The sequence below is a fragment of the Coenobita brevimanus genome, chromosome 60 (genome assembly GCF_032717465.1).
Source record: "Coenobita brevimanus isolate Jiangsu-jjx chromosome 60, ASM3271746v2, whole genome shotgun sequence".
Classification (NCBI taxonomy): domain Eukaryota; kingdom Metazoa; phylum Arthropoda; class Malacostraca; order Decapoda; family Coenobitidae; genus Coenobita; species Coenobita brevimanus.
The window spans coordinates 35,979,458-35,991,630 of record NC_137013.1 but is presented as its reverse complement, the minus strand read 5'-3'; the positions used below and the strand labels follow the sequence as shown (position 1 = coordinate 35,991,630).

Here is a 12,173-nt window from a genome sequence, read left to right as displayed (position 1 = left end):
ATTTACTAAAGGGCTTGTAGTTACACCCACGATTTTATAACCACTGATTACAAAACTGTATTTGCAGAAGGAGGTGTGCGGCAAGACCCACCACCTTCTTTTGCTGTACAGTACAATTATATACTCTGTATACCTTACAACAATATATATTCAATCAATCAGTCAATCTTCCTCATCAATGGCTGTGTTTGGATACTGGGACTGAGATTCACAAGAGCATTTTTTTTTTTTTTTTTTTTTACGTAATTGAGACCATTTTTACAAGAGCAAGATTAGATCGACATGGGAATATTGAGAACTCTCATCTTGCCTCCAGAAATACGAAATCAGTGTCCAGAAAGGGAGCTCCAGTAGTAACCACATCAACAGCTCTGATGACAAATATCGTAAACCTTCCGTATTATACAGGTTTGTTTATTGTATTTCACTCTCAGAACAGTCTGTTTCCCTATCTTTATCTGCCTGTCTAATGTATCGACGGACCAGTCTATCTATCGCCACACGTCTGTTCTCAGAGATTACTCAGGACAGTTCTTAAAAACTTGCTTGCAAAAATCTATAAATTTTCCCCCTCAGTTTCTCATGTCACCCACTTTTCCAAGCCACTCTTTCTCGTGTACTCCATTTTGTCCTTCCATCTGATATTTGGTTTCCTTTCATCATTCCCCCATTAGCTTCGCCTCTCGTCTTTCTTGCTGACCTTTGAGTATTAAAAGATGACCAAAGCACCTACTGCCCCAGCCCCAACACCTTGAGTTTAGTCTGACATGTTCAAGGCAGGGGCGTACCTAGAGATTTGGGGGGCCGGGGGGCTAGGTTCTTTGCGGGGCCCCCCTCCAGGAGGGGGGCCCCGCAAAGAACCTAGCCCCCCTAATTCTCAAAACTTAGCTAATATCTCAGCCGAGATTGTCGGGATGATAAATATATATATTTTTAAATATTAATAAAAAAAGCTTATAAATTTTTAAGGCTTTTGAGGGCCCTCCTCAATTGGGGGCCCAGGGGGCAGTTTCAAACAGCCCCCCCCCGTCCCCCCCTCAGGTACGCCACTGGCTCAAGGTTACTTTATCTGTAGTTATTGTAGGGGTAAAAAAAAAAAAAAAAAAAAAAGAGTGATCGTACATTTGCAAAGAATGGACGTGTTTAAATGGGTTAGAGGGCCCTTATAAAAAGGTAAAGATGTCATAATTTTTAGAGTAACTCGTTTATTTATTTACTGTACATACCTGAGACACACATCCATTTTTTTGTCGCCCTCTGTCACCTCACAAATCTCTTATCGAACCTCAGTGACTTTCCCTGAGTGCTGGGGTCAGTTGCAGGGTGGTGAACTACTGTAAGTACACCGTCAATGCTCCTATCCGTCTGGGGTACCTTGAGGACAGCCTCTGATCAGCCAGCGCTTGGGAACTTTAGCCCGTATTCTTGTCGGGTAAGGAGGTTCCCTAGCACCTCTTCTTTAACGATATATTTTTGGTTACGAATGGTTAATATACTTTTACACGTTATATGTGCAGAGAATGAGTTGTGTCATACGGAGACAGACAATAATATGTAATAGGCAAAACTAGTTTGCCTCAGAAACGTACAGGCAATTATAAAAATGTGTGATATATAAAACAAATATCCTGGGATGACATGGCACGAAGTGTCCCATAGGCTACTTACCTGGCGTAAGGCCCAGCAACACTGCACTCATTTCACGTTAAATTGGCTCAGGTATTCGTGTTTTTACAACTTATTTCCCAGCAACTCGATGGCAGAATCCGACAATACTACGGTCCTATAGAGGACCAGTTGCAGCAGTTTGAGAAGGGGGGAGGTACGTGATTCTTAACAGAATTACTGTTTAATGCAATTACCCAACACAAAATTTAAATGCATTTGTATTATATATATTCTAATCATAAGAAAACAATAACATATGCAAATGCAAGTGCGAAAGGATAGCTACTGCATATTTTGGTAAATAACATTGTACTTTTATTTTAAGTATTCTTGGTTTACCACAAGAGGGGGGCGTACGCTAGCACGCCCGCCCCACCCCCCACGAACGATGACTGATACCCTTGTCATGGGATTTTTTTCTTTTATAACAAGCTCTATGTTGTGTTAATCACTTGTTACACTTCAACTTTCAGGACAGAGACAGCAGTTATAGTTAAGCCGGTATAAGAGCAGTCTTATCAGTCTTATTTAAGTATCTATGGAGATTCCGTAACACATCTTTCTAAACGATTTATTCTGTACAGTATACATCACCATCATCTTGTGTTAGTAAGGCAAATTGTGTCCATATTAAAAGAATGTAAATAAAGCAGAAGAGAATATTAGGGTGCAAAATGTATAATACAGCACAAGAGGAGAGGTGTTATGAAATTTCTTATGCCAGCTGGAATAAGTACCTAACTTCAGTTCCATATGTTCCCCTAAGTTGTCTCTATCCCCTCCCCCCCTCTTTGTCTCCGTCCCCTCTCTCCGGATCACCTGGTTTGGGATGGTGAAGTCTGTAGGGCCTTGTAGCTCCATCCAGTCTCCATCCACACTGCTTCCACACACTCCAACGGCCACTCGTCTTTCTCACTGACCAGTCCTCCTGGGAAGGTGGAAAAAGAATACTTTCCCAGTAGCCCTGCTTGTCGTAAGAGGCGACTAAAAGGGGCCATTTTGTCTCCATCTTTCTCTTCTTACTGTTCTCCTCGACTCTTCTGTTCTACCTCTCCTCTTGATATTTCAGTGTTTCTTCCGGCCTTTTTCGCTCTGCTCCCATCAGGTTTGACATTTGGTTTCGTGACACGAATAGGTAAAGGCCTTCCCATTAACGCTGACCTCTCTTCAAACAATCCCTATCCTTCACCAAATATAAAACCCCCCAGTTAGTTTCTAATTATCCTCTATCGTGTTCTCCTTACTCCTTACTCTACCTTCAAATCAACAGTGACATGATCTTTGCTGTCTGCCACTTCGATTCCACTCACTCGCTCCCATTGTCCGGGACCCTTATCTAACTGTATATCTATTTGTCTATCAGTCTATTAACTATGCTTATTTTTTGTATCTTCTTACTTGGTTTACTGTTCACCCAACTACATACCTTCGTTACTATACCTTGTTTTACTTTCCTACCCTTGTGGTCTTTATTTATTTCCCTACATAGTCTCCTTTCCTTAAATGTTTACTTTCCCATTGTTTACTCCTGCTTTATTTACTTACCAAATTGTTTACTTTCCTCTTGTTAGCTTTCTCAGTTTATGCTGTCAGACTCGGTTTGCTTGTTAGTTTGAAGCTGAACTTTATTTTTACTATTATTATTATTATTATTTAGTGGTAGGTGGGGGCCCTCACCATCCACTCACTCGATGTAGTGCTGCTCTCGGGTGTCTGCCCTTTCCTCTCCATCCTTCATTCCTTCCATTCTCTTCTGTCTTTCTTTCCTTCATTTTTTCCTTGTCCTTCTGCCTACGGGTGACTTTACACTCCCTCTTCTGTCTTTCTTTCCTTCATTCTTTCCACTTCCTTCAGCCTGTGGGTGACTCTACTGTACACTGAGTGACAAGCCAAATGGTTTCCTGTGCACCAGGAAACCATTTACTATGCTGGGTGGTAACCATATAACCAAATTTTGGCGCCTGGTGGTTTAGTGGGTAATTATTGAGCTCCAAGCGGATTGAGCCGATGAAAGTTTATATCCAATGGATGGTTGGGGTTTATTGCTCACGTAATGCCACTCAGGGATAAGCGAGGCTGGTCACTCATCTTAAATGTCAGGACCAACTTGCCTAGCCCCGGATTCCTACGCTCCTCATAGGGAAACGCAGGATTGGATGAGGGGTGGATGGATTATTATTATTATTATTATTATTATTATTATTATTATTCCTGCTACTACTGCTACTACTATTACTACTGGTGCTACTACTACTATTTATTTCATCATCATCATCATCGTATTATACAAGGAGGTTCGTAAATAGCGCTCCATGAACGGCATACTGTGTCGCAGAGACGGCACAGTCTGCTGGCGTGGGCGTGCATGTGGCACTGGAAATAAGAAAATAAATGACGTGGGTTAAACAGCGAAGGACGGACGTTATATATGGATCACCCTGTCTGTCATTATCACTGTTGCTGTTGTTTTTGGAGACTAGATGAATGTTAGTGATTTGTATACTCTCAGAAAAACAATAAACAAGAAAGAGACAAATAATGCTCTCATCTTTTCCCCAATAAATAAATAGGTAAACAAAAATAAATGTCAGTACTTTCTTACCTCTATATGATATTTACCTATGCCAATATCTGTATCGATAATTCCTTACCTCGAACAGAGAGACAGCGGGAGATAAGAGACGGGTGAATCCTCCGAGCTAGGACCAATGGACCATAATAGCTCTGCAGGGCGGATATGGAGAACCATCTCTCAAAGAAGAACGCTACCCTGGTGTCGGCTCGAACTGCCAATCTTACGGTCGTGAAGCGCTAGCGCTACCACTGAGCTATGCTGTCCCCACACAGAGAGAGAGAGAGAGTATGGTAACCGTGGTACTCGGAAAGGTCAGTAATGTGTATTGGGTAAACAAACCAAATGTAAACCCAACGCTAAAAGAGGCATACAAATTAAATATCTTGACCTCTTAAAGATTTAATCCTTCAGATGCATCAGATATTAAACTGTGATGGTACACAGTGTAATACTCATGACGTTTTGCAATATCCAAACCATGCGTCACCTTGTCTCGTTTCCCTGCATACTTTGGCTCAGCTGAGAGTGACAGCTTGTCCGGCGGTTGTCTGCGCTCCTTAGTTCCATCTTGTAACTGGGACAACTGTGTATCTGGTATCATTCGCTTATCAGCAGGAAGTAAGCGTCACAGATCCTTGCAAGGCATGAAAAATATGTGCATATACTCGAACTTTGTATGTTAGAATACTTTATATCAAAAGAATATTGACTACCAGACAGTCCCCAGCGTTGGTTGGGAGAGGTTATGGTTGCTTACCACAGGTCAGTTGCCAGATTTCGCAAAACCATAATTAGTTCCTTGTTCTATCTGTTTTCCTTCTATTAATTTGTTTGACTGTAGTTATAATTCAGTGATCGTATGCAAGTCCAGTGTAAGGTCAAAATAAGATGAACACCTGATAACAATATGCCTCAGGAAAAATTGTGTGTGAGCTGGTGAGACAGAGGCAGGACGGGACAGAAGGGAGTAAACTTGTCAGCTGATATACAACACACACACATACACACAGTCCCATGAACTACTGTATGCTCACTTACTGGTAGCCTACACCGTTACCTATCTGCTGTAGTAAGATTTGAGCTTCCATTCGAAAATAAATATGTATCAGTTCATTAGAAAAGTGTAACCAACACGAAATTGTTTTTAATTCCTTCAGTATAGGCTAATTATGTGTTACCACCACCAGCTGATTTTATTAGAGAGAGAGAGAGAGAGAGAGAGAGGCTTGGAGTAAAGGTGAATCACCATCAGCACGATGGCGGTTTTTATTCTGGATATCGTCAGATGATTCAACTGTCTAGGACAAACCCTGGGAATGAAAGGATGAGTCCCATATACTGATGCAAGAACACATTAAGTTTTGAAGTTCGAGGTATTGAAAGTCTGTTTTACCAATTTATTGTATACCACATTTAAATCAGAAGTTGTCCTACGTAAGCTCATATCAGTCCTCTGAAACAGCTAGTTTGAGGTCTCAAAAGTTGTTTCATGAAAACACATTACTCAAGGTTTGATGTAAAAACTTCGGATTTACAGTATTGCCCGTTGTTGGTGTTGCGGTTGGTGTTGCAGTATTTACGAATACTGATGATATTCGTACATGAATACCCGTGCGTCTTGAATCATATATGTGTTGTAAATACAGTCTGAAGTAAGAATAATATAGTTCATAAAAATTCGTTGGGTAGCGGCGACCGGAATTATTTCCTAGAAAGCATGAAGCAGTATCTGGCAACTTGAGACCTCAGCACGCCCCTCCGCGCAGCACGTAGTTCTCCTTACCGGTTGACAGGGATAATCCTATTTATTCTATAATATTGAAAGCTATTACCTCATTATTATTCAGCAGTCATATATATTTTATTAGAATTTACTTCATTAGTTTTGTTACATCTTAGGTTTACTTTTATTATGAGTGAATCAGGTGGTCTTCGTGAGCGCGAGAATCCGTAGTGAAGAAACACTTCTCTTTAGCTCAAAATTAAACAGACTTCTATATTTGGATTTTTAACTTTCATGTTATTCATATTATAGATTCGCATTCTGCTACTGAAAAAAAATATTTTTTTCTAGTGGTAATTTACCTATTTAGATGGTTAGTTCTCACTGGTCGGAGTGTATCGATCCGCGTTAAAAAAGATTGGCCAGAGCTCTTAAGCTCGAGGTGTCATTCTGTGGTGTACCTGGTGTCTTGGATAGAAGTTGGCAAAAACACAGGATTAAGTGCCGTGGCGTACATAGAAGTGTATTTAAGTGCATACTGTGGTCAAAGCCGATCTGAAACATGAAAATGGTGGTGATCTGGCTGGGCTAAGAGGGGAGAAAATGGTGTGAAGTGAGTGTTGGTGGAGTGTGGTGGCGGGCAGGGCTGGCAGCAGCGGCGGCGGCAGGCTCGCTGGCTGGCTGGCGGTGAGGGCAGTTACATGGTGGTGCAACTGTGTGGGTTGTGGAGGAGGGCCGAGCGAGGGTGAGGGCAGGGCAGGGGGGCAGGATGCAGAAGAATGAACGGCGGGAACGTGGTGGAGGGGGCGGCAAGGAAGACGACCCCTCGCGGCGCGTGTCTAGGGCGAGTACGGCCAACAGAACCGCCACCACCATGCAACCCGGCTCCAGAACCTCCTCCTCATCCAACTCACTCGAACTCTTCGTCGGGCCTAACTTCAGGGTCGGCAAGAAGATTGGCTGCGGAAATTTTGGGGAACTGAGATTAGGTGAGGAAGCAGGTGGATTGGTTTGGCTCGAGGGAGGGAGGTCATGACAATTGACTGGCTTCCTTCATGCATACTGGATTCTTTATTTGCTGTATTTAATTTTGCCCTCTTGGCACTTTACATTTTTAGTTCATTGACACCAGAGTATTTTGATAGGTAGGATATTGCGTACTATGCTGATGCTTGTCATTTCTCAGTTCAGATGAACAATTTACTGTTTACTCATTTGTTTACTTTTTAATGTATGTATGGGACAAGCTGATTTTTTTTGTACCTCCTTAACGGTGCTCACGTGTTAAAGTCCAGCATTATTTTATTTCATAATACCATTTTTCATTTTCATTTTATCCATTTGTTCAGCATTTGTATATCAGCCTTTCTGCCCATAATTTTTAGCATTCTTATTTATGCTTACTGCTTGCCCCTAATGTTTGTAAATGCATTTTTTTTTTTTTTTTTTTTGCCATTGCCTACTTTTTTTTATTTTTATAATGCCAAGGTATGTATGCATTACTTCAGAATTTGATTTGCATTACTTGTCCATGATCTAAATAAATGCATATACTGTACAGGTCAGATACACTGTAGTTGACATACCTTTAGGCATTTTCTTTCATGAAGTTAATTATGGAAATTTAGCTGTGCACATATATACCATAGGATAGTTTTATTCAACCATTGTAATTTTTTTTTATAGTGGTTTGAACAGCTACAACACTGCTAGCTTAAGGTTTCTCTCTCTCTCTCTCTCTCTCTCTCTCTCTGTTCGAGGTAAGGAATTACCGATAGATAGACATTGACATAGGTAAATGTTATATAGGGTAAGAAATTACTGATATTTATTTTTGTTTATGTATTTATTTATTAGGCAAAAGATGAGAGCATTATCTCATTTTCTTGTTTATTGTTTTTACTGAGAATATACAAATCACTAACATTTATCTAGTCTCCAGAAACTGTAACAACAGCAACAGTGATTAAGGATGAACTGTTTGATGGCATAATATTGTTTATACTGGTATATTTTTTACCTAGCTGTATGTAGTGTGACTGTTGGAAATCCTATTGTGGATTTCCAATTTTCATACTCCATGTCAGTTTTAGGCTTTTGTTTTATGTGAAATAGCCTAGCCTTGATCATTATGGTACCATACTGTACAGATACTGGTATATTTTGAAGGTTTCATCAGGGTGGGTGTCTTGGCCAGACTGAGTTAGGCTAGACTGTCCACTACCACAAGACCTTTTGTGTAGAGATAATGATTGGTGTTAAGACTTGGGGCCAGTTGCTAGACAAGGTCATGAGGTCATTACCTTCGAGACACACATCAGTCATCTGGTCAGTGGGGTTGGAGTTTTCTTTTACAGCAGTTGAAGGGCATTAATTTTGTTATTAATGCTATATATATATATATATATATATATATATATGATGAAAGATCAGGTTATCAGAGTACAGTAGTTAAACAGTTTCACAGGATTGTGAAACCTAATGCAGTCACAATATCAGGTGGTAAATGAATGTGTGGCATGGTATCGGAATGGTTAGCGTCACAAATTTTTGAAGCAGTTAGCCTCTTAATGCTAGGGTTTGAATCCTTGTGTGGGCGGCTGGCGATACTCAACTCAGGTGTCCATTCACCCTTTATGGGTGGTAGGTAAAATGAGTACAGTACCGTACCGATGGTACCAGTAACACCTAGGTGATGTGGGCTAACTGTGATAACCTGGGTGATGCAATGGCCTTGTTTATTGGGAGAGTGACCCATCACAGGTTCAAAGGCCGATGTTACGTAGATGAGCTTCACGACTAATTGCCTCACAGAGTTTGTCTCCACTTTTAGTCATTGTTCATACCTTTAATATGTGGCATTTCTGTTTTAAGATCAGGTGGGCTATGGTACCATATGGTTTGCAGGTTTAGTGAATTATTGGAGAATGTTTAGGCTTACCTTTCAGTAACCATACTTAATGCTTTTAAAAATTGAAAAATGGTCCTGTTTAATGAAGATATGTTGTACATACCCGGTATATTTAGATCTATGCAGTATTGGAGATTATTGTTGCATTAGTAGTAGCTACTGTTGATAATGTGTATGTTGTACAATACTACTATTGATTAAGAATTAATGAAGAGCATGTAGTAGAAGTAGTACAGTTATTGATCTTTTTGAGCAGCTGTAGTATTAGCTGCATTAGCAACTGTTTTTAACTGATGCTGAGTAGCAGTGGTATGTTGAAGCTGTTCAGTCATTTATAATGTACTGGTTCTGGTACGGTAGTTAAAATATACAACTAGTAGCTAACTGCAACCATCCACTTGGGAGGCAAGCAGATGATCAGCATTTGTACAGCATTTGATTGATCAGACAGTTTTACTCTATGCATTTCAAATTGTCAGACCATAAATTTTCCAGTGGGAATCTTTGCAAATGAGGAACTATGCCAGTGGTTGATGAATATTAGCTGCCTTGTATGCAGGGAAAGTGTTTCAGGTACAAAAGGTTAAGAATGGATAAATACGGGATGGTACTGCCACTTTAATTGCAAATTGATACTTTTTCAGCTGTTGAAGACATAATTCATCAGTAACTTTGAAACACTAGCTGTGGTCATTGCAGTACAGAACTGAATTTTCATTGTACAGTACAGTATTTTTTTTTTTATTTTTTATTTTTTTATAAATGAATTTTTAGTTCTGCTTCTGACTATGCTTTCTTTTTATTTCCAGGAAAGAACTTATACAACAATGAACATGTTGCCATCAAACTGGTAAGTACAGCACAGTTTTTGTTTGTTTTTAGTGTTTCATTTATTAAATAATTGTGGATAATTACTGGTACATGTAAGAGCAAGTGCCTTAGGTTTCAGCTTAACCTCATGCACCGGCATGCTGGTTCCATTTTTACTGTATTCATATTACTAACAGATAATTGTATGCAGTCAAAGGAGGACTTGTTTAATGCATTAAATTTTGTTGCCACTTCTCGTTTTCTCCATTTTTTTTTTTTTTTTTTTCTCCCAAACAATAACACCAGATAATTACTGGTACATTCAGCATGGAAAGGATGTCTCATAATGAAAGTGTTTGAAAGAATATGCATAATTATTTGTAAATGATGTACTGTAGCATGTTTATGCTTATACCGGTAGTTACTAATTATAGGCTGTTCAAAGGAAATCAAAGATTACCTTGGTAAGGCCTTATTTTGTCTCCTTCAGTGACCTCCCCTCCCATTAGGTGCTTTAAAGAACAGTTCTCGATTACAGTTCAGTTGGTATTTATAAAGCTGGTGTGCCACTTTTTCCTTGTTTATACAGTAGCTATATGGTACAGTATCAGTGCCATACCAGTTGTACAGAAAAACTTTTGATATTTTGGAACACAACCCTGACCTAGTGAAATAGTCCTATGCTTGGGTTTGGTATTCATAACAATAGTGAATTGATTGTTTGACTTGAATTTTATAACACTTTTATTAATTTTATAACCCCACACTTTGTGGTGGTCTCTTCTGTGATGGAAATAATGAAAAATGTAAGTCATGTTGAATGGGGTAATGGAGAGCAGTTGTAACTCTTTTCTAGTGGTTGCTCCCAAGCTTAATAAATAGTCAGGTGGTACCAAAAATAAATGTACGTGTAGCTACCAGTCATCATACTGAAGGGACTTTAGCTTCTTTTGCTCTTCCTATTGCTTCCCTCAGAGGCTTTACACAAAAGTACCCAGTACTGATAGTTTAGGAGCACAGTACTGTATAGTAAAAATGCTTCTGGGTACATCATTACCCATTAGGGTAGTATTAGTTTTATATATATATATATATATACCACACACACACACACACACACATGGATTTCTCACTGGTGAAAACTATACAGTGGCTCATAAACACTCCTATTCCACACATGCCCCTTGCCACACCCTCACAACACACTATTGTTGTGGTACTGCCAAGTGAATTTCTGGTGGAGTTCTGTTTATGAATCACCCTGTACTGGGTATATTTGAAATAGGCTGTAGCTAGTTTTTAATCCTATGTTTGCTTGATTTGAGATAAAGTGCACAGGTGGTAAATATCACACTTTTCACAGTTTGCATATGAAACGTTGGTTCATTAATATTGTGTGTGTCTGAGTGTTTGTATGGCTTGAGCCTGTGGTGTGAAGCCCACAGCCGAAATTTATCTTGTGGTACTGCCTTATAATGAATGCAGCCTTAGCAGTCGAAGGTAAGGTAGGATCAGTAGTTCCTCTATGTCCAGGAAATAATGTAAAAACTTTGAGCTAACTAAACTAGAAAGAACAAAACAAGGACAGTCTGTATCATATTACCCTCTTTGAAGTGTAGGGAGGTGAGGTTAGGTTACTGTACAGTAGTCCACAGTATTGAAGGGTGGGAAGCTGACTTGCACCACAGATTTACAAAATAAATAAATAAATCAAATGCCTTGAGGTTTGAATCCAAGCATAGAGCAAGGCAGTAACTGATTGGTGCCTTATACTGGAGCACCTAGCATCTTAATAAACAGTGATTAAAAGATTGAGGCTGTTTTGCAGCTTAGATGATTAAAGATAGTATTCATCATGTGTCTTGGGGTTTTCTTCAAAAACACTGCTGTTGCTTACCAGTATTGGGACTCCACACAGATCCTTTTTCATTGTGTTGACTGCTTTATTATTGCTAACATAACTTTATCTATTCAGTTCAGCTAGGGGAAACATATAGAAAGAGGTATCTTGTAATGAATGAGTTTAGAAGTAACCTCTTTTAACCACTTCTGTATGCTTAGTTTTTGTTTAGATTCCTGTTACAACCAAACTGTTTAATTCAGTCGAGGATTTAAAACAAGCAAGGCAAAGTTACCACATTTAAATGAAATTGATAAGTTGTATACAGTACAGTACATTACAGTGCATGCTACTGGCTAATGTATTAGGGGAAAGAGTTGTAAGATACGAAAAAACTACATGTTTGCATGCACGAAATGTCATAATGCATGGGGAAGAACATAAATGTAAATATTGTAGATGTAATTTCTCAGCAGTTTTGTAGGGAAAATGGGTATTAACGAAATTGAAAAATAGCTGTTTTGTGAATTTTCTTTTGGAGTACTTTCCCAACAAGTATGCAGCATGTACTTAAGTATCACAGTTTTCACTGTTTTCTTAATTTCTCTCAAGACTTGTCTTAATTCGCCAATGAATTTGCCCTGTT

General features: G+C 39.3%; 1 protein-coding gene across 6 annotated transcripts in view; it reads left to right on the top strand.

Annotated features, from left to right (window-relative positions):
- Window positions 1–6,408: 6,408 nt before the first annotated feature.
- Window positions 6,409–12,173, top strand: part of gish (casein kinase I gish) — a 245,585-nt gene continuing 239,820 nt past the window's right edge. For all 6 annotated transcript variants that reach the window (XR_013897923.1, XR_013897922.1, XM_080274868.1 and 3 more), the window contains exons 1-2: window positions 6,409–6,955; window positions 9,687–9,727. Coding sequence is in view for 4 of the 6 variants with exons in the window: in XM_080274868.1 (XP_080130994.1) it covers window positions 6,736–6,955; window positions 9,687–9,727 (261 nt within the window). In the remaining 2 variants the exon portion in view is untranslated. The remainder of the gene's footprint in view (window positions 6,956–9,686; window positions 9,728–12,173) is intronic.